Genomic DNA, 23,262 nt, shown 5'->3' with positions numbered 1-23,262 from the left:
TTGAGTCAATAATCAATTCAGGAAAAATTTATTCTCAAAATCCAAAATGAAAAGGGCATAAGCTTATCGAGGCTTTTTGGACAATTAGACGTCCTAACCCTAACCATGGGACCCTATTGCAAAAGTGGAGCTCTACCAACTGAGATATCCCCAAGCCACTCTTGATTCAGAGGAACTTTCTTTGGTACTATCCAAAAAATTCCATTTCTCCATTGATATTTGAAGATTATCTCTGGCATGGGGCCGAGCTTCTTCATACTATTTGCCTTCAGCCCACTAGATCAACTGCTATTATATCACTACATATACATGTCCCACTTGTATAGTGGGTACACACTCGAGAATGTGAGCGTGCAATTTGAGAGAGTGGCACTGGCAATTCAAAACACTTGAAAAATGTTTCAAATAACAAGAACTACTAGGGGTAGAACTTGGGTCGGGCTCAACAAGAACCAAACTAGTTCAACCCAATTTCGGCTGGGGTTTGGTTGGCATTTCCTTCGATTGCATTAGGTTAGGTTTGGGAAAAGCCAACCCGATTTGATTTTGGGTTGGGGTTAGCATTGAGGTCTTCCGCAACCCAAACCAACCCGAAACCTATCCCACACTTTAATTTTATCATGATTTTCAAAAGGGCAATTATAAATCGACCCCTAACATCTTAAATTGACCCCCATCTCTCTCTAAGTGCTGCCCTATATGGGGGTCGATTCAAGATATATGGGGGTCAATTTATCACTGCCCTTTTCAAAATCTTAGGATTATGCTTTGTTTTTTGGGAAAAATACACTTAGACCCCCCGTGGTTTCTGACACATTCAACTTAACCCCTAATGTTTTAAAAGTTACAAATAGACCCCCTGTGGTTTCAATTTGTGTAAGGTAGACCTCCTCAGTTGACGGTTCGTCTACAGATTGAAGGGTTAGGATGATCCTATGGAGTTGATTTTTTGGGCACACCCTATTTATGTCAGAGCCCATCAAATGAACGCTTGGGATCGTCCAAACAATGTGGGCACACTGTGTTTTTGGTAGTGTTAAAAAATCAGCTCCATAGGATCATCCTAACCCTTCAATCTGTGGACGAACCGTCAACTGAGGGGGTCTACCTTAGATTGAAACCATAGGGGGTCTATTTATAATTTTTTAAACATTAGGGGTTAAATTGAATGTGTCAGAAACCACAGGAGGTCTAAGTGTATTTTTCCCTTGTCTTTTCCCCCCTTAGCCAACCCAAACCCAATCCGAATCAACTTGACAATTTGGAAAAAGATGGGTTGCACGGGTTGAGAGATTTAGAGGCGGGTTGGGTTAGGGTTGACCCTCTTCGACCCGAGGTTCGGTTCGGGTGGGGTACTGGGGTTAGGGTAAGCCTTAACCCGGCCCAACGTGGCCGAGGTGTCATCCTTCAGAGGCTACCCAGGGTTCCTCTTTTTTTCTTTCCCCACCTCATTTGAGTCCTTTCCCGGGCTTCCCTAATAACCTAACAAACCTTTCATTTGTAGCCCGCGAAGAATTTTTTCCTTTGTTGGCTTCCCTTAGAAGTTAGAAGGAAACAGAAGGTAACTTTATATGTATGTCTGATTATTATCGACACCCCTCTCTGCGTTTTCCCCTTTCTCTTCACCTTCTTGTATGTGTTCTTGTGCCATTCTCTCTGGTACAAATGAAATTTTCCCTCTTCTAATTTCATATTATTTCATGTTATAATTACCTGTTTAAAGTAAGACCCATGTTGTGTTTTTTCTCAATCTTCTTTTGTTTTGATCGCCAAACATTACCTATGACGGGTGATTTTTGAACCATTAGTTTTCCCTAACTCTCTGAATATTGTGCTTTGTGGGTTTTAATGGGATTTGTCTAAACTGCATTGTACTTTGTAATCCCAATATCATCAGAGCATATTTTTTTTTTAAAATACACAGATAGTTTTTGAGTGTTGCTTTGTTGAGGTTGTGCTTTCAGTTCTATACAACCCATCTCAAGGAAATCAGAAATGGAAAACCCCCCTCTTTTTTTTTTACTTATTTTATGTAGAAGTATGGAGTAATTGTTTTTTAGGACATGGTGGTGTTATGGGGATATTACTATCTAAAAGCTCACTGCCTTCACTGAGCTTGTTCAATTTTGGGGCTTTGTGGGTTTTAACGGGATTATTCTAAACTGCATTATAAACTCTAATCCCAATATTATCAGAGCATATCTTTTTTATATACACCGATAATCTTTGGAGTGTTGCTATGTTGAGTTTGTGCTTTCATTCCCATACAACCCACCTAACGGAAATCAGGAATGGAGAACCCTTTTTTTCTTCTTATTTGATGTATAAGTATGGAGTAATTATTTTTAGGACATGGTGGTGTTATGGGCATATTGCTATCTATAAGCTCACTGCCTTCATTGAGCTTGTTTAATTATGGGGCTTTGTGGGTTTTAATGGGATTCTTCTAAACTGCATTTTAAACTGTAATCCCAATATTATCAGAGCATATTTTAAAAAAAAATACACTGATAGTTTTTTGAGTGTTGCTATGTTGAGTTTGTGCTTTCATTCCCATACAACCCACCTAACGGAAATCAGGAATGGAGAACCCTTTTTTCTCTTCTTATTTCATGTATAAGTATGGAGTAATTATTTTTAGGACATGGTGGTGTTATGGGCATATTGCTATCTATAAGCTCACTGCCTTCATTGAGCATATAGATATTATCAGAGCATATTTTTTAAAAAAATACACTGATAGTTTTTTTAGTGTTGCTATGTTGAGTTTGTGCTTTCATTCCCATACAACCCACCTAAAGGAAATTAGAAATGGAGAAAACTTTTTTCTGCTTATTTTATGTATAAGTATGGCGTAATTGATTGTTTTAATTGATTTTAGGGCGTGGTGATGTTATGGAGATATGGCTATTTATAATTATGTATACAAGATGTGGGACTACCATCTTGGTTTGGTGAATAAGCGGATGAAGTATATTAACAGAAGAAGTTAGGGATTTGTTGTGGGGTGATGGGGAAAAGGCACATAGTCACTGTTTTATCATCTGACGACGAGGATATACATCATTCGGGGCATACAACTTGCAGCTCTTCCAAGTTGAAATCGAGAACGTCCCAAAAGAGATCTAGAGTTCCAAAGAAGGCGTCTATTTTAGATACTGAATTTTGTAAAGAGTCGCACAAAGTTGAAGAGGTATGCTTAGCTTTCTATTTCAGTTTTTTTTTTTTCCTTTTGGTGTTCTTGTTCCATATATCTTGATTTTTCTTCTAACAAGATTCTTCTAGAATAGTTGATGCTTTGGGCAATGCTAGAAACATTACAGTATCACAACAAATAATCGATTTATGTTATATGCGTGACCATTTGAATGTTCGTACTTCTTATTTATATCAATGGGTCCTGCTCGTACTCTCACATTTCTTTATTTGGATGTGCTTTTTCTTCTTTCTTTTGAATTACGATGATGCGTATTATCACTTTTGGAAGATTTAATTTTATTACTACAGAGTTTGGAATAGATTGAACCACTTTATCAAATATATGATAGAATTTTACTTATATTCTTCAGTGCGAATCAAATGAAAAAGAAAAACAAAAGATGCAAACCCTGAAATAAAATCCTTAATTCTAATTGCATCTGTATTATGTCTCCACTACATTTGACAATATTTTGTTGAGCCATATGATCTCAATTTTATATTACAAAATGACTCAATGTACTCCCTTGATAGGTTGATACCTGGTCTCCAGCGGAATTAAATGTGGTCCAATGAGTACCTGTAGTTTTAATGTCGCTCTTCTGGTAGTTTGATCATCATCGAAATAAGCAAGTTCTTTGGGAGCATGGCAACTTATCATGATATGGCTGATATTGTGAACGGCATGGTGTTTTGTGTGTGTGTGTGTGTGTGGGGGGGGGGGGGGGGGTCATAACCCGGGGCTATTCTTGGGAGATTGCCTAACGTTGCATGGTCTCACCATCCATTTGAGGCATTGATTAGTTCACATTCAACTCAGGTGGGTTAACTCACTTGAATATGGATGAGGCAGAATATGGAACACATCAAAGACTGTACAGGGGTCGACACGGGCTGTATCTTGTGGGCGGATCTTGGGGCTCATTGAACCTAGACCATCTGCTCTTACCAAGTCCATGTTCTCTTAGGAACCATCTTTGCATCAGTGAAGTGCTATTTTCTACGATCACATTACTAGTTCGTGAACATTGCCCCTACATTACCCATCAAAAAAAAAAAACAACATTGCCCCTACACTTTCTCAGACAGTCACTCATTGTGAATTGAATTCTCGGATTTCCCAAATTTCGGCTGAAATTTCGAGAAATTCAATTTTTAAAAAAAATATTATTACAAAATTTCAGTCGGTCCAAGGCCGAAATGGGGACCGAGACCAAAATTTAAATCCATGGTTGGTACGCAGTACAAATACTATTTTGATTGATGGATTTGGTGTAATCGCTTACATGAACTTGGTTTTAAGAGCTGAACCTTGGATTTGGTGTAATCACTTACGTGACAGTTGTTTCCCTCACGGCACCGGGTGACAGTTACTAACTATTTTGATTGACGGATCTGGTGTAATCACTTGCATGATCTTTGTTTTAAGAGCTAAGCCTGGTGAGAAAGTCGGAAGGCCTTAACAGTTGCAATTGTTTCCCTAGTTGCTGGTTCTTCATTGAAGACATTAGACCATAGTTGCCGGAAACTCCTTGGGGGGGTGGGAAACCTGTTTCCCCTCAAACGTGTTTCTCGCGGGTGGGAAACTCGTTTCCCCTAAAACATGGGAAATGCATTTCGGAAACGTTTCTGAAACATGATACAAAATTGGAGAAATGTTTCCGAAACGCATGAGAAACATATGAGAAACTTATGTAAATCATGTGTAAATGTGTGATAAACGTATGCAACACTCGTAGAAAAACACACGTGAAACGTGTGGGAAAGATGTGTGGAACTTATGAAAATCATTTTGAAAAAAACACACAAAAAATGTGGAATAGATATTAAAATAGAAAAGAATAGTGTATATGGTAATAAAAATAAGAAAAATCAAATAAAAATTCGAAATTAACAAAATTTGAATTTTCAAAACCACATATTTCGTGTTTTCCTTGTGTTTCATTTGTGTTTTTTGTATCGTTTCTGAAGCACTTTTAATGTGTTTCCTAAGACATTTTTCATACTGTTTTCTCGTTTCTCGTTTCCCCTGTATTTTTTTTCATGCGTTTCCCGTTTCCGTTTCATGTTTTGTTTCCCGAATTCGTTTCCCACTCTGGTAACTATGCATTAGACATTTCATGCTCTCTTCCGCTTGAACTTTCAGCCACCTTGCTAGGTAAAGTACTCTGCTTCATTTGGTTTCAGAATGCATCTCCAAATTGATGCCCCATTGATACAGATCGAGAACCAGCAATTAGACAATGGAGCCCTCTCCATAGACTTTTCCGTCCATGCTATGCACATTTCTTGAACAATGGAAATGTTGTCAGTAAATATTCAAGAGAGTTATTCTGTCCGAGATTGCTAATGTCTGCGTTTATGGTTACCTACCCATCATATATCTAGGCCTTCCCCTTAAGTGTTTCTACTTATGTCTATGTGGACGTTATTTGCCTCTTTTGTGTAGGATCATTTTGATTAGTCGACCTCGATGAACCTACTTATCTACTATATGTCCATGTGTTAGATGCCAGCCTTTGACCACTCTGAATCTAGTAAAGATGCAGTGAGATTTTCTCTGAAGTGATTATATGCATGGAAGAAAAATTCACTTGGCATGTACTTCTAAAAGAGACGGCAGTCTAGCATGTGAATGTTGAGAATATTTAAATTAACCTCTTGATATGGTTGTACTTTGTTCCGACCAAAGAAGCATGAAAACATTTGTATACTAAATTGCTATTTTTTTCTGGTATGGGAGCTTCTAAATTATAAACCATACTTTTAATGCATAGGGGGTTAGACTGATAAGTGTAGCGAATGGCTGAAGTGAAACTTGAGGAATGAGAGGTGGTGAAAAATGCTTCAACAGGGAACGACAGCTATATGTGTAACCACTCGTCAAAATGATGAATCTTATTTTGGAACTTCAGATATTTAATCTTACAAATCTAGACTTTATTCTTCTTATGTTTCTTTTTTTGGAATTGCTATTTGGAGCCTCTTATTTTAGTTGCTTCCAATGCAGGTTAATTTTAATACACTTTCTGAAGATTTTTATGAAGGTCTTCATGGGTTCAGCATATTCCCTGGTATGTCATGGTTGCCAACTGTGAAATTTATGCTTTCTTAATAGATTTCAATTGGAATAATTTCAGTCCTGGTTTATGGTGGTTTTTATTTCTACGCATTATTTTTTACTTGTTAATATCCCATACACTGGATAAAATTCTTATCGTGTGTTTCCACTCTATATTTCATTGGTTTGATACTTTGGACTGTAGGCGGTGTTGGGTGGGTGTTTATGACAAATCAGAATGTGATTAATGGTGTTGCAAATCCATCTTAGAAACGTGCAGGAGTCTCTGGATTTAAATTTGTTGGGCTTGCTGATTTGGGACCTAATATTTTTCTAGATCATAAATGATCGGTTTGTTTTTTGTGTTGATCAGATTGAATCAAGTTTGCCCCCTCTCACTTTTTATTGGAGAATGTGGATAAAGTATGCTAGTTCAAGACCTTGTTTGGAAATGATTGTTTTCTTTCAAATAGATGGTTTATGGGTATTGGATAGGAATGTTGTTTGGCAAACAAAAGGGAAAAGAGTGTAGTTGAAAATTGAATCTAGAAGGAATATGATGTGAAACCTTTTGTAGGAACACACATGTTTTTAAGAAGGAACATGTAGCAGAACTGAGAACCCTCCTGCATGAAATTTGCATCCTACTAATCTGGATTGTTGATGTTAGAAGAGAAATCTTTTTCTTCTTTATACTCTCATGTACATCGTTTCTTGGTTCTTATTAACATCGTTGTTATTGTTCAGAAAAAAATGTTTTTATTGTCTTCTCTAACTGTAAACATGGATCTCCAGTTTATCGTTTTTCTTGAATAATTGCTTTCAAAACTGCAGCTTGTTTTTTATTCTTTTAATTGTTTCCTAGCTGTGAGGGAAGGAAAACATGAATCAAGCTCTGGATGGACAGACAAAAAGGAGCTATGGGTTGACAAATATAAACCTCGTTCCTTGGCTGAGCTTGCTGTCCACAAGAAAAAGGTTTCTAAGTTATTTTTTGAATGATTAGGTTTTCTAAGTTATCGGTGTCATGTTCTTCTTTTCATGCTATGTTTCATTCCATGAATTGATAATTTGATATTCAAGCTTCTAATATTTACATAATTTGCACATATTTTTCATGCAGGATATTAATTCATTTTCGAGCAAGTAGTTACAAGTGTTTTTTGTATTTATATTTGTTTACGGTATTGTGTTGCAATTGCATTGTACATTGGTTTGTGTATGCCTGTAGAAGTGGGGAAAGCAACAGCCAACATTAGTTATTTACGAAATAGGTCTTACGCAGCTTCTTCCTTCAAACTTATGCAAAAATCTAATAACATTTCTAAACTCCATGACCTGAGCTAGCAGTAATTTCTAAAGATCTATGGATAATAGTTCTTGCTATTCTCTTAGTGAGCACAATGTAGATTTTCTATCCAATATGGATTAGTAAGAAATTTTTTTATTGTAATTATGGACAGTTAGCTCTATGCGAAGGATATTGCGGTGCTGTTTGTTATCTTCATCCATGAAACTTCCAATATGTGGCATTTGGTCTGGCTGGGATATTTTGGCAAAAATTTCTTCAGTCTTGTGTCGTTGTTATGTTCTATCTTTTTTCATTGAGTGCCCATGGGCAATGACATTGACCAAGTTGCTCACATTTTGGTAGATCTTGTTGCGAGTCCGTTCTTGTATTGTTGTGGCTTTCAGTGCAGAGAGTCCATCATCAACTTATGGGGCACTGCCACACACCTAGCTTTTGTCTAATGATGTATCGTGCATTAGTGTTTTGTATTTCATGTGTCTCCATTCTTTCACTGTTTATGGTTCTTACATGCAAAGTGAAGAATCCATTTATGTATTCTACATTTTACAGTGGGGATGACAAATTCTCCATCTCATTTTCCTTATCAAGCTGTTCTGATGGGGTGCTGGATAAATCTATTTCATATGAACTTGATTTATCCTAGGGCACATTTGGCTACCCTGAATTTTTTTTCCCCCCGGAATATTAGCTTATCCAAAGGTGAAGGGGAGTGGGAGAGGGATAGATAGGGGAGGGACTGTGTGATGAGAGGATAAGAAAAGCTTGAAACAAAAAATTCCAGTCAAAATCTGATCGACTTTTTCCTGGTTTTTTTAGCCACTTCTCACCCTCGACTCAATCGTACCCCACCCCTCCCTCACCACTTGGAGAAACTAATTTATCATATAAAAAAAAAATTCCTGGTTACTAGACATGGCCTTATCTGCAATGCATGATCTAGTGTTAGAATCAACAGTGAGTAGCATGAAGGGTTGAAAAGTTGCTAGAGTTAGTTATCATGAAAAAAATTCTTGGTTACCAGACATGGCCTTATCTGCAATGGATGATTTTTATTTTTTTTTAAAATATTAATAGATTAAAGAAGGGAACCGAGAAGGTTCACAAAATACAAAGAGAAGAAAAAGACAAATACAATTTACGGAGGGAGATAATCAAACCACTCTAAACTAGCCCTGCTAACCCCCGATTTAGCTAGAGAATCCGATTCGCCGTTTGCCGATCTCCGAATATGTAAGAAAACTGCAGCCGAATCAGAAACATAATCATAAATTTCATCCATAAGATTAAGGAATCTCCACGGCGGCGGAGCCAAACCCGATATCCACTTTATCACATTTGTCGAATCCCCTTCTACTATCACTTTGTCCAGAATGATTTTATCTATATGTAAAATTCCGGAAAAAGCCGCTTTTGCTTCCGCTTCAGAAGAATCACCGATACCTATTGGACCAGAGAAAGCCCAAACCACTTCACCTTTATCATTTCTAAGAAGACCACCAATTCCAGCTGCACCCGGATTCCCAAAAGAAGCTCCGTCAAAATTAAGCTTGAAAAAACCATCTGGAGGAAGAGACCAGTTTTGAATCACCTTGGATTTGGAAGTCGCCTCATTGCAAATAATCTGCCAACCCTCCCACAAATCATAGGCCGAGACCATACAGAAGAGAGGAGAGCTTTTTGCCCAGTGAATAGCCATGGCAATACCATAGGAAGATTTGGCCTTCCCCTTAAAGATTCTCTTGTTACGCTCTTTCCAAATGGACCACCAAACTGCCAATAAACAAATCTTCCATAGAACATTGCCTTTTTTCTTCCAAGGAACAAAATCCCAGCTTTCAAGAACTTGATCAGTAGAGTACGGGAAAACCCACTGGATACCGAATCTTACCAAAATCAAACCCCATACTTCGCGTACATAACTACAATGTATGAATAAATGATCAATTGATTCACCATCATTTAAGCATAAAGAACAGTGATCAACTAGCCACATACCTCTTTTTCTTAAGAAATCGATAGTCTGAATGCGACGGCAACTGACAGACCACCCAAAGAAACTTACTCTTAGCGGGCAATGGAAATTCCAAATCTTTGCCGACAAGGATTCCTCAGAACCAGTAACTCCCCGATTATAAAAAGACTTAACCTAAGAAGAAGCCAGACGAATCCAACATCCAAATTCTTTTATCCGAACCAGACTTCTTTATAAAATATTTTTCAATTAAATCAAATAATGATGAGAGAGAAGATAATTCTCTTTCGAAAAAGATCTTGCTAAATTTTGGGCACCACACCACTTTTTGGTCCACTCTTTCGAAGCAGTCACAGACAAGGACATTCTTTTCCGCAGCGACAATAAAAAGATCAGGGAAGATAATATTCAAAGGGTCCTTTGAACACCGAGCATCAATCCAAAATCTGATCCGATTTTCAGAGTCTACCTTGAAGCAACACCCTTTTCTGAAATCATTACTCAAAATAGAAATATCCCTCTAGGTAGTTATACCTTTCTTTTCATACAGGTCATCTGACTCCCAATTTCCGGAGAGAAAACCATATTTGCTGCCAATAACTCTCACCCATAAAGCTGATCTCTCTTCTCCAAATCTCCACAACCATTTGCTCATGAGAGCAAGATTGAATTGCTTTATTCTGCGAATACCCAGGCCTCCCTTGTTACGAGGAAGGCAAACTGTATCCCATTTTACTAAAGCAATTCCACCCCTGTGATTTGATCCTCCCCAAAGCAATCTATGCTGGATTTTCTCAATCCTCAAAACCACGCTGGCCGGGCACCTGAATAGAGATAAAAAGTAAACTGGTATGTTAGCAAGAACCGATTTAATCAGAGTTAATCTTTCCCCCCTTGAGACTAATTTTCTCTTCCAAGTATCCTACCTCCTCTCTATTCTATCCACAATTGGATCCCAAAGACTTTTTTTGGTCTTCCAACTCCCAAAGGCATGCCAAGATAAGAAGATGGGAATGAATCCACCTTGCATCCCAAAACTTCTGCAAACAAACTATTCTCTGTAGAAGAAATATTAATAGGAAAGATTCTGGATTTTAACAGATTTGTCCGCTGTCCTGTTATCAGTTCATAGCATCTTAGGATCGCCTTGAGATTTAAAAGATTGTTGTCCTTCGGCTCACAGAAAAGCAAGGTGTCATCTGCAAATTGCAAACTGGACACTTCCACTTTATCCTTACCGACTACAAAGCTTTCAATTAATTTCTTCTCGCAACCTTTCTGGATCAGTGTACTGAGAGTTTCTGCTACTAGAACAAAAAGGAAAGGAGATAATGGATCACCTTGCCTGAGTCCTCTGGATGCTTTAAAAAAACCTTTAGGAGAACCATTAACCAATATAGAGAACCAAGCCGAAGAAACACAGTTTCGAATCCAGCCTCTCCAAATACTCCCAAAACCCATTCTCCCAAGGATATAATCTAAATATTCCCATTCAGCTCTGTCATATGCCTTCTCCATATCCAGCTTACATACCACTCCTTTTCCACCATTTCTCGAATAGTAATCTATAGCTTCATTCGCAATCAAAGAACAATCAAGAATTTGTCTGTTGCTTACAAAACCACTTTGACTATCAGACACCACCCTGGGAAGGACAATTTTTAAACGATCAGTCAAAACTTTGGCTAAAAGTTGGTGTAAACAGCCCACCAAACTAATAGGTCTGAAATATGAAACTTTCGAAGCACCCTCTACTTTAGGGATCAAGGCAATGAAAGACGCACCAGATCCTTTATCAAGAGAAATACCTCTGTGAAAATCCTTGAAAAATTGAAGGACGTCGGCCTTGACATAAGACCAACAAGACTGGAAGAAAGCTAGACAGAAACCGTCAGGACCAGGGGCCTTATCTTTCTCCATAGAAAAAAGGGCAACTTTCACCTCGTCCTCTTCAAAAGTTTTTTCCAAATTAGAACTCTCTTCTAAAAATAAACTATTGAATTCCACATCCTCCGGAATTGGACGAGATAAATTCTTTGAAGTGTACAAGGATGAGAAGAATTCAACAAAGGCTTGAGAGATAACATCCTTTTTTGTGATCGAATAATTTCCAACGTTAATAACTTCAATTCTATTTCTTCTCCTCCTAGCACTCGCCATAGCATGGAAAAATGCAATGTTTTTGTCTCCTTCCTTCAGCCATTTAATTCGGGATTTCTGCCTCCAAGAGATTTCCTCGTGTAGAAGAAAAGCCTGATGTTCTTGATTTAGTTTACCCAATTCTTCCCACTCCTCTTCCCCGCCCAAAAGGCACTCGTCTAGAGCTTTTAATTCTTCCATTCTATTCTCCAGGACTAATTTTCTGTTTAAAATCTGTTTTTTTTCTTCTCCCACCCACACTTTAATTTTCTGCTTCATAAATTTAAGCTTCTTCCCTATTGTCACAACCGCTGGACCTTCCGCTTGATAAGATGACCACCATTCTCCCAACCTTTCCACCATCTGTGGATAATTCAACCAGGCAATTTCAAATCTAAAAGGGGTCGGGCCCCAAGATTTGAGCCTTGGATCAAGCAAAATAGGGGAATGATATGAAACTGAGTGAATCATAGTCTTTTGGAGGACATCCGGTACCATAGCCATCCACTCAACACATATTAGAAACCGATCAAGTCTGCTTCAATGTTCTCCTCGTGACCATGTAAAAGCTGAGCCTGTTAAAGGAAGATCAATCAGTTCATTATCTGCAATGCATGATCTAGTGTTGGAATTTTGGTTGTTCAATAGTGAGTAGATGAAGGGTTGAAAAGTTGCTAGAGTTAGTCTTGAGCCTTTCATGATCCATCTTCTATTGATAATATTAGCATATGATGTTGCTTTTGTTTTTTCTAGTTATAATATCAGAGCTCTTTTTGTTTAATTTGGTGCTCTATGGGAATTAATTTTATTCTGATATTTTCATAGTTATTTTGCAGATTGAAGAAGTCAAAATGTGGTTGGAAGAAAGGATTAGGACGTCAAAGGTGATTTTATTTTCTAACCTAGAGGATCTTCCCTCTGTTTTAAAGAACTCTCTAGTGCTATATCAGCATTGTACTATCTCTACTTGCATTTAGACAACCTAAGGTTATGATGGGTTAGTGGTACAGGCCTGCCTCACCTCATTATAATTCCTCTTTGATTAAGTGTCACACTCTCATGAGCTCAATTCTACTCATATGCGAACTTCTTTTCTTTTCTGAATTGAAATAGGCAAATCTGGCATCATTTATTTGGCAACTAACTGGCAAGTAACTATGATTTTAGAGAGAACCTCTTCTTTTTTTGCAAAGTAAATGTAGCAACTCAAATAAACAGTAGTATTTGGGAAAGAGAGATCTAAATGACTAAAATTTATGTCATGACTGTTGTGGTTGCATTTCCTTGTATTTGGGAAAGAGAGATCTAAATGACTAAAATTTGTATCATGACTGTTGTGGTTGCATTTCCTCCTCTTGGCTTTGAGTCTTCTCTAGCAAGGATTATATCTTTTTTATTATTTGTCATGGATGGATCCATTTGACAGTGGAAAGGATCTAAGGTTGAGAGTTTTAGTACCTCGAGATGTGAATAAGGACCCTTTCAACCATACTGTCTGGACATTGCCCACAACATGGGTGCTGTCATTTTTATTCATGAAATGATAGCAAACCATGCCAAGCTCTATAGAATTTGGTAGAAGTATTTTATTAGATTTATTGTGATTGGAGTTTGAATTTTCAGTTTCATATTGGATGAGTTTTGTGGATCAAAAACTGAAAAATTGCAGTGCGATGTTTTTCATAATTTGTATTGATTCTCAGATCTGTGTTAATATTTCAATTTGGGACCATACAGTTCTAAAAGCCATGCACCTCAGAAGTTGTTTTTGACAGATGCCATTGATTTGATCAGGAGTATGGCGAGAATCTGTTATGGGTTATGGCATGTTTCTCTAACTTTTTTTTCCTTATAACCAAAAACCCACATACCTGAGTCCTCTAAAAGGTTATTGGGAGTCATTTCTAATCTCTATTTGTAGATTATTTCTCTCAACAGCATGCTTTAATGTTGTTATAGGGTTTATGTGGGGGTATTTTGGTCGTTAACCAAAATCAATGAAAAGAAAAGGAGGGGACAAGACGCTTTGCATACTCTCTCTCTCTCTCACATCACTCTCTCCATCTCTTTCTCTCTTCCCTCTAGATCTCTATCATGTGAGTATTTACGCAGGATCAGAGCTTAGGATTCCCCTTTATATTTTTTCCCCTCTTTTCTTCCTTTCTTGAACACAAAAATAGGGGGAGGAAACATGGAGTCTCTTGTGTTTATCGGTTCGTTCGTGATACTGTGGTGATTGAAGCCTTGTTCTGATCCTATATGTTAAATTTTGAAGAGAAGATTTTTTATTATTCTTGGATGCATTTACAAGAGGATCAATGTGTGCTTATATAGAGCACTTACATGATAAACATGGAATGGAATCAAGATAATTCTAGAAGGAAATAATCCTAATCAAATCTACCTAATCAAATCTACTTTCCTAATCTCTATTGCTTGCCTCTTCTAATCCACTTGCCTAATTTATCTAGTTGCCTTGTTTACCCAACTTACCTAATCTACCTCCAAGATGATCCAACGGTGAGATCTTAACCCAATCTAACCGTTGGATCCCACATATTCTAACACTACAAAATGAGGACGATCTAAGTAGGGGTGGACATGGTTCGGTTCGGTTCGGTTTTGGGGTATACCCAGAACCGAACCATATATAATCGGTTCCCTGAAATTGGAACCAGAACCGAACCATATATGTTTGGAACCGAACCGAACTAGAACCATATATAATCGGTTCGGTTCGGTTCGGTTCTGGGTTTACCCAACCTTCACCAAATGTATATATTTTGCCTAATCGTATTTATAATCGGTTCGGTCCTGTTTATATATGAACTACAAAGACTAACATGCATGAATTTGGAATAATCAGGCCCAAATTTGCACAAATTTGGGCAATGCAAAAATTATATATGACCTACAAACATGCACAAATTGGAATAATCAAGCACAAATTTGAGGGGTGAATTAAAATTTTAAAGGCAAAGCAACACGTTAAAGAGAGGTGAATTAAAAGGGGGTGGGGTGATTTTATCAAGCGATGAGGCGTTGGGTTTTAAGGTGAGGGTCGGTTCTTGGTTCGGTTTTCGGTTCCGGGATTCCAAACCCAGAACCGAACCGAATTTCCATCGGTTCCAGGATATTAGAACCGGAACCGAACCATATAAATAAGGAACCGAACCGAACCGAACCATATGTGCCGGTTCGGTTCGGTTCCTCGGTTCGAACCGGAACCATGTCCACCCCTAGATCTAAGTAGTCATGGTGGTGTGATGTTTATATATGATCCGATGATCTCAAGCATTGATTGTGGTGTCGTGTGATTCAGATCGTGATTTCAAGAGAAGCATGTGGGCTTGCTTAGGTTAGAACTGGGCACGGTGTTGTTAGATCTGCTTGTTCTTTCAGATCTGGATGTGGTTTGGTTATATCTAGTATTGATTTCAGATCTGGATGTGGTATGGTGGATTGTGATCTTCAGAGTTGCTGATTTGGTATCTATCATGTGGACGGACCTTTGTGGTGCTATGTGCAGATTTATACGGTGTGTTAGTGTTGGGCTTTGTTGTGTGCAACTGTGCAAGTGTGTGTGGAGTGGGGAGTTATTCCTTGCGCACAACCTGTTTGGCAAAATTTCTCCAAGTCATTTCCACGTGTGGACTGCTGTGTGTGTGGCCTCCGAGAAGTGAAGGGCTGCCTCCATGTCCACGTGAAAAGATGTCTGTCCTTTTCTCCTTAGTTGAAGTGGTTAGTGATCTCTATACTTTTCTTTTATTTTCATTGATTTTGGTTAATGACCAAAATACTCCTAACGGGGTACCTACGCCTTATAACAGTTTTTTTTTCTAGTTTAGGATTTGTCGTTTTCAACATTTACTATAATTTATTCTTATTCCAAGGAACAGGGACACTGTTTTCGTAACCAGATGGGGAATCCACATTACCATATTATGTCAGTTAAACTGAACAGGAATATCTTTCTTGGTCCCAATGATTTATGTTTATTGAGGGTAAAAATTCAAGCTCTGGTATATTAATGGAGAATTTCTGAACCACTGATAATCTTATCTCAAGAACAAGGAATGCTGAATTCAGTTCTGCCACAAAATCAGTAGTGTGTTTTACTAGTTCTGTCTCAGATTGTTTTCTGTCCAGAATTTAGTCTTTTATTGGAATTTTTATGTTTTCCATTCATATAAGTCATTATAATTTGTGCCTTATTTGTTCTGTTCCATTAGTTTCTTTTTCTATTTCCATATCTGGAGAACCCCATACGCCTTTTCCTCCTGTATTGACAGGACGCATTTCGTAACCATGCTCTTGTTATTACTGGCCAAGCTGGAGTTGGAAAATCGGTACGTTCCTGCTCTGTTCTTTCATGGATTAGCACTTTCAACCTGTTCATTATATTGTCAGAGGTTTTTTTTTTAATGGTATTATATTGTCAGAGACAACGGCTTGGGACAAAGGCTTTGTTTGAGAGTTGAGAGATAGAATTATATTGTCAGAGAATGATAATCCATTACCCTTAGCATCCAATCATTCCTTACATAAAATATTTGTAATTTTCTGAACTCAAGTTGAAAATATTATATTGAAAGGGTGCGAACTTTTGATCAATAACAGATCTGTACTGATATTGTCCACTTTTATATTGGATATGCATACTAGTTTTCAATCTTGTGTACCAATCCAATTCTACTGTCTCCAGTTTCTCGATGAATGTGGAAACTTTTAACTACTAGAGAAGATATCACAATGTGAGGATGATTGTTAGACAATTTAGAATATCTTACACTCCAAGGATCTATATTTTTGCTGCATATGGCAAAGTTATTTTTCCTAGTCTAGAAAAACTTATTACTAGCGAGATATTATGCCTATCTATGCTGCAGATTCTATCGAGTAAAAAAAAAAAAAATTAAGAATACCAAGGGTTCAAATTCTAGTGCAGAGTATTAGATGTTAGTTCCCCAGTCAGATTAAAACAGAAAATCTCAAATAGATGACTTAGTATTACTAAATGTTCTTATGATGAAAACCAGTAATTCTGCAACCAACATTGTTAGGTAGCCATTGGAAATATATTGGAAGGTACAATTGTATGATGGAAATTGTTGAAGGTGTTCTCCTTTTCCTTTCCATGGAAGAAAACTTGATATATGCATATAAGCATAGCATAAAACATGTATCGAGCTGAGATCGAAGCCAAATCCATGCGCTTGCCTCTTCTCTCCAATTGGAAAGAGGTGTTGTTGAGTAACCTTGAGATACAATGAGGGTGCATTTTTAACATTGAAGAATTAATTTGGGCTAAATTGTAATTTTTTTTCAGTGAATATTTAACTATTAATATATTGATTTGTCTAATGAGCTGGGCTTCTATCCTGCCTCCCTCCTAATTAAGTATATTTGCCTCCCCCTTCAGGAAGGCAACATTTGCCGCCATGTCTGGGATCTGATGGTGGAGAAAATTCAATCTAGGTTGGAATACTAGCAAGGAGAATACCTCTCTCTTCTTGGCGGGATCTCTCTTCTTAAAGCCGCCCTTGCAAATACCCCAGCATATTTCCTTTTGATGTATCGCATTCTGCCTCTGATTGCAGATTGCATTGAGAAAATCCAGAAGATTTTTTTTTTTCAAAAGACATTCGTCCTCTTCAAATTGTTCATCTTATCAATTTGCAACAAATTTGCCAAGATAAATGAGCATGGGGTTTGGGAATCGAAAACTTTCGTGCCCAAAATCATGCTCTCCTAGCTAAATGGTGGTGGCAGTTATTCCACTCCAAAGGCAAATTATGTGCCGGGCGATCTATTCCAAGTATCAATTGGAATAGATCACCCTCCAACAACTTCTCCGTGTTTTCCTAGCATTTGGAATTCTGCAGCCTCTCCTGAGATGACTACTTTCTTATGGTGTGCTATGCACGGAAAGTTCCTAATTGGGGGGCCAACTTGTTTGGAGACATATCTGTTCGGACAGAGATTGCTCTTTCTGAGGCTCCTCAACAAAACATCGTTTCACATCTTCGCTATTTGTCCTTGGACTTCACAATATGGAGCTTTTTTCTTTGCTTTGTTCCAAATCAACCTTATGTCAAACCCATTTGAGTCTATTAAAGAGTTTTGGCATTGGTGGTGGCGTCGCTCTAATGGTAATAAGAGGCTTTATTGTTTGTGGAAATTCATCTTCCCTTAATGCGTTTGGTTAATCTGGAAAGAAAGAAATGATTCCATCTTTAATGGTAAGGTTAAAAATCTTGAGAAGCTAATTAATTCATTTATTGTTCAGGCTAGGTATGGGGTAGCCTCACGGATGCTTTTGGTAAAGTGATTATTGTTTTTCCGGCCCTAGGAAGTGAGGCCCAAACTACAAATGCAAAAGTCTTGGCTATCGGGTCAGGGTTATGGCTCTTGAAGCACGGCAATGTAAAGAATCTTTTGATTGAAGGTGACACACTTAATGTTAACAAATAGTCTTAACAGCCCGATATGCATGATATTATTCTCATGTCGGATAATTGCCTCTTCTCTCATATTCACAGGGAAGGGAATAGTTTAGCTGATATGTTAGCAAATATTTGGTGGTCTTGTAATAACTAAAGTGTGGCATGATATGCCTCCTTTACAGGAGTTTTTGCCTCGGGGGTTGCAAATCTCTTCCCGTTTTTTTTTTCTAGCTTCGGCCGTATCCCTTAGAGTGTATTTATAATACATATTTGAAAAAAAAAACAATTGTTTTACTCTTCTTCTTCTTAGGAAATTAACAATATTTATCTATATATGTGTGAAGTATGTCTATATGTATATGTATATGTGCCTACTGCATATATAAATATATGTTAAATCTGTACACACATTTATATGTTATTGTTAGATCTACATGATGGTTAATAGAAGGAAGAAGAAGTATGAGAGAGAGAGAGAGAGAGAGAGAGAGAGAGAGAGAGAGAGAGAGAGAAACGATGGAGGAAGAGAGTTACGTCTGTTGGGAGAGAGAATGCGTTAAGCAATCTCTCCCCAACACGCATAATATGTATATATATATATATATGTGGAAATGTCACAAATGCCCTTACTAGGGCGACAGTACATTTAACAGTTATTATGCACTCTAACACACACATGTTTGTATGGTGATTCTTTGTATCAATATTGATAAGCTTTGATTTAATTTGACTTTATTTAATTATGAGGATCTTTGACTATGGGTTGTGTACTTGTGCTTACCTGCTTCCATGACCATTTGCAACTTTATGAAGCTTTATGTGTTGGAAGAAAGAAATTTATCAATAAGTAGTCACCTATTCATAGTAATAAAGTAGCTATTCTGTCCCATTGAGCTCATATTTGAAGTTATAACACTTATTTTCTTGAAATAATTTGTTAGGTCTCACTAATTGCTTATACATTCCAGAAACAATTTAAAGTGATTGTGGGCTGTGTACGAGGGCTTTTTCTGTCTTGCAGGCAACTATACATGTGATTGCGTCTCAACTTCGAGCTGAATTGTGTGAATGGAAAACTCCTACACCCACTCTTTGGCAAGAACATATACATAATGCCAATTCAGGTAAATAAATAGATCTTGGTCATCTTGAAATAATAAAAAAAATGAATGTATATTTTAGTTTTACTTGTCTCCATTCATCTTTTATATTTAGAAATGGATTGTGTATGGCATTCAGTGGGGCATAAAAAAGGATTGATTTTTTTATGTAACTGATACTGATGTGTTTCTAGAGATGTGCTACACGTCGAAGTTGGAAGAGTTCGAAACCTTCGTAGAGAGAATAAGAAAGTACGCATTGCTCCCATCAGTCTCAATAGGAGGATCAAAAAAATCAGTTATAGTCTTAATTGACGATCTTCCTGTAACAAATGGAAGAGCTGCTTTTGGGAGACTCAGCAAATGCTTGCATTTTCTTGCTCTGTCAGCACAGATTCCAACTGTTATATTGTTCACAGATTATAATAAAACCGACTCTGGTGACAGTACAACACGGTACAGAGAGGAACTCCAATCATCTCTGGAAAGAGCTGGAGCTTCTAAGGTAATATTTCTTCAAAAGGTTTGTCTAGGAATTTACTATTTTAACATTTATCGATCACTTGTTTCAAACAAGGTTTTAAATTTCGGTTTCGGTTTCGTCCACCACTGAAATCGAAATATTTCAGTTTCCACCACCGAAAGTCGGTTAATAATTTCGGTATTTTTTGAATTTCGGTTCAAATTTTGGCAATATCGGTGTAAATTTTGAATTTCGGTGTAAATTTTGGCAATTTCCGTGGAAATCTTCAAATTTCGGTGGACATCTTTAAAATTTCGGTGGAAATATTTAAAATTTTCGGTGGAAAACTTGTAAATAAGCGTGAAAACTAAATTTCAGTTGAAATTTCGCAATTTCGGCGAAATCCTGTTAAAAATGATTCATTGTGAATTTCGTTAACCGAAACCGAAATATTTCGGCCGTAATTTCAAATTTCGGCTGAAATTTAAAACTATGGTTTTAATTTGCCTCTGAAACTTCTTGCAGGTGGCTTTCAATCCTCTTACAATAAATTCCATCAAAAAGACTCTTTCTAGAATATGCAGAGAGGAGCAGTTTCACGTGCCTGCTGAGCAGATAGATCAGATAGCAAAATCCAGTGGAGGTGACATCAGACACGCGATAACATCTTTGCAGTATTTCTGCCTGAGACCAGACCTTATGCACTCTTTAGCATTATCCTGTCTGACTATTACTAATTCAAAAGGAAAATCTGAGAAGCTTGATGCATTACCATTTTCAAGTATCAATAATGACGAGGGATTGGATGAGGGATTTTCCTTACCATTTGGTAGAGATGAGTCACTCTCTCTATTTCATGCCTTGGGAAAGTTTCTCCATAACAAGAGAGAGACTGTACATTCTGGTAGCTTGGGTATGTAACAAAAAATATGGTTCTTAGTTTTTTTGTTTGTTTGAATGGTTATGGTTCTTAGGGTTTAATTCTTGATACCTTACATATTTGATTCTAAACCTGTTATTGCAATATAAAAAGTGTTGTACTGTCGGTAGATGCTTAATAAATTGTGCCAAATTTTTACAAACTTTGTTTCTCGTTCTCCATCATGTTCTAGTTGCCAACGTTGTCTTAAATTTGAATGTCATGAAATATAGACCTATTAAGCGAATTTGAATGTCATGAAACTGAATTTGTATTTCAAATTCTACAATTACACCAATCAATATTCTAATGAGTTGTTTCATTATCTTAATTTCAGATCTGAATGTATTATGTTGTACCACTGTAGGACAAGATGTGTTTCTTTTACGGGAGAGCTTCGCAAGGCCTCCACTAAAAATGGATTCTCCAGAGAAAGTTCTTTGTCAAGCACATGGACAAGCAAGGACGGTTGCTGATTTTCTCCATGAAAATGGTGATCATGCAATAATTTGTTTGAAATATGTTTCTTTCATTCATTAGTACTTTATTATCACCTCCCTCTTTAAAGGATGATTTATCATGGCATATTTCATTTTTTGGCTATTATGTGAAGTACTTCATTACATTTCAGTGATGTTCTTTCTTTGTATACTGGTTGCTAACCTATGTTCAGGTTATACTATACCATCAGGGTTTCTAATTCATTCTGAAATTTAAATATGATATTTTAAATTTAAATCTGATCCCAATCCATTTAGTGCTTGATATGAAAATTATGGGCTATCTTCAATGACCACTTACTTTTCTTGCAGTTTTAGATTTTGTAAGTGATGAAGCAATTGATGATGCATGGACTGTGGCCTCTTATCTAAGTGATGCCGACTGCCTTCTTGCTACTCATGGGCCCACATGGCAACGGATGATAGCTGGCAGATATGAATTGGAAAATGTGGCTCAATTAGTTGGTGCTTCAGTTGCTGTGCGCGGGGTGCTCTTTGGAAATTCGCATCCCTCACCTCCCAGGTGTGAGTTTTATCCATGTATTGTTCCTGTAACATGCAACCAATAACTGTCAAACATGAGTTTCTTTTTATTGGTAAGTAAAAATGAGCTCCATCATAACCAATTGATATGATAAAGCAGGTGGCACTCTATTCGTAGTCCGAAGCTTTGGCAGGCTGAGCAGTCATCTTGGCACAACGAGGTGTGTTAGTACTTTTTATAAGTTTTTGTTTTGATTGCATAGAAATATGACACTTTTTTTTTTTATCTTAGCACATCACAAATTCATGGGTTCCCTATGGTAGATGTCTATTGGTGGCCCTGTTTTTTGACTGCCTGTATTGTATGTTTTAATTTTTATTGCTTATCTGCACTTGTTCATGGAGCGCCTTTGTCTGCATTCATTTTGTGTTACTTTTATTGATATAAATGAATACAGAATCAGATGGCGCTAGAGAGGTTCCAAGCTTACAATAGCTTCGGCTCATTGGGTATGTCTGCCATGGCTACTGAATATAAACCTACACTTAAATGGCTCGGATTCAGGGCACCGGAAGGTATTCGAACACATAAGAAACCGACCCAGAACAGCAAGGTGGAAGAGTGCGACTCTGATTGGATGGGTTCGCATGAATTTAAAGGCGAAAATTCAGGAGAAAGTGAAGGTGATGAAATAGAGGATTAGTAGGTATGTATCATTCTTTGCTTCTAAAATGATAAATCTCAATTCCTGGGCTGCTGAGCATGAAATGTTTTTTGGTAGTGATTTGTATGGAAGTATTTCCAATGGTGGGTCTAATCTGTATATGAATTTTCCAGACTGTTTTTTCAAATTCTGCGACTTCCAATTGTAAATAGGTTTCTATATGGCCAGAATAATCTGATGCCAAAATGACTGGTGGATTCATTGGCAATGTGTACTGATTGGTGGGCCCATATGGACAGATTGCAGCCTTGGCATCAGATCGATTAGACGGTTACGACCGTCTGATTGGTGGGTTGTGAATGGTTTTCATCCAGTTGGGGCCTCCATATAATTTAGGACATTCTGAAGTAGAGCTGCCTTTTTCCTGGAAAAGAATAACCCTGAGAATTGAGTTTTCTGAGATTTGGTAACCCAATTTTTAGGCTTTGAAAAGGAATCAGGTACACAGTGTTCATCAGAAAAGCTTGAAAGCAAGAAGACATGTCATATCTGTGTCCCTTTTTCCTGGGAAAAATTTTCTAAAAGGAATTTCTAAAAAGAATTCCACAAATAACTTTCACCAAAACCGATGAGTAAAATTTTTGAGTGGGGCCCAGTTGTTGGATCCTCAAAATGTACATTGGTGGGAAATGTGCCATCTTCCAAGAACAGGTCTAAGAGATAAAACTCTGGCTCACTTAGCAAGAGTCTAAAAAGAATTCATCCAGCCAGAACCTATGTTTTTTCCTACCAAAAAAATCAATACCCGTCCAAGTTGATAGCCACACCCCTTTTCAGACATATCTACATCTCTTTTTCCAATTTTTTTGGATGCTTTTGATAGTAAATTACCAATAGTAACCATGAAAGTATTATTTTCCCCATTTCTTTTTTCTTTTTCTCTGCTGAACACCTTTCATAGCTTCATTCTTCTGCACATTTTAACCTGAGTTGTTGGGTCCCAC

General features: G+C 37.4%; 1 protein-coding gene across 4 annotated transcripts; it reads left to right on the top strand.

The window, feature by feature from the left end:
* The first annotated feature begins 1,307 nt into the window (after positions 1-1,307).
* Positions 1,308-22,526, top strand: ATRAD17 (RADIATION SENSITIVE 17). Of its 4 annotated transcripts, none has more exons than XM_077390488.1 (13): positions 1,308-1,561; positions 2,882-3,193; positions 6,209-6,272; positions 7,125-7,237; positions 12,519-12,566; positions 15,975-16,031; positions 19,150-19,252; positions 19,423-19,733; positions 20,217-20,604; positions 20,978-21,103; positions 21,423-21,633; positions 21,754-21,814; positions 22,052-22,526. In XM_077390488.1, exons 2-13 carry the CDS (start codon positions 3,011-3,013, stop codon positions 22,295-22,297), a joined length of 1,911 nt encoding a protein of 636 aa, XP_077246603.1. In that variant the 5' UTR covers positions 1,308-1,561; positions 2,882-3,010; the 3' UTR covers positions 22,298-22,526. The 4 variants fall into 4 exon arrangements, with proteins under 4 accessions (XP_077246603.1, XP_077246605.1, XP_077246604.1 ...); XM_077390490.1 differs by having other exon boundaries at positions 1,308-1,573; XM_077390489.1 differs by lacking the exon at positions 1,308-1,561 and adding an exon at positions 1,566-1,659.
* Positions 22,527-23,262: the final 736 nt, after the last annotated feature.

The sequence above is a fragment of the Tasmannia lanceolata genome, unplaced genomic scaffold (assembly GCF_043159265.1).
Source record: "Tasmannia lanceolata isolate RefF3 unplaced genomic scaffold, GAP_Taslan_0.1 ptg000011l, whole genome shotgun sequence".
In the NCBI taxonomy this organism is placed as follows: domain Eukaryota; kingdom Viridiplantae; phylum Streptophyta; class Magnoliopsida; order Canellales; family Winteraceae; genus Tasmannia; species Tasmannia lanceolata.
The sequence above is the reverse complement of the archived record's forward strand: the minus strand, read 5'-3'. Positions and strand labels throughout refer to the sequence as shown.

What these genes read in the sequence shown, in the direction of transcription:
- ATRAD17 (XM_077390488.1), top strand. Translation starts at nt 3,011, where the DNA reads ATGGGGAAAAGGCACATAGTCACTGTTTTATCATCTGACGACGAGGAT. An exon ending in AAAGAGCTGGAGCTTCTAAG is followed by an intron (nt 19,734 to 20,216) that starts GTAATATTTCTT and finishes AACTTCTTGCAG; the next exon opens with GTGGCTTTCAATCCTCTTAC. An exon ending in AGTCATCTTGGCACAACGAG is followed by an intron (nt 21,815 to 22,051) that starts GTGTGTTAGTAC and finishes AAATGAATACAG; the next exon opens with AATCAGATGGCGCTAGAGAG.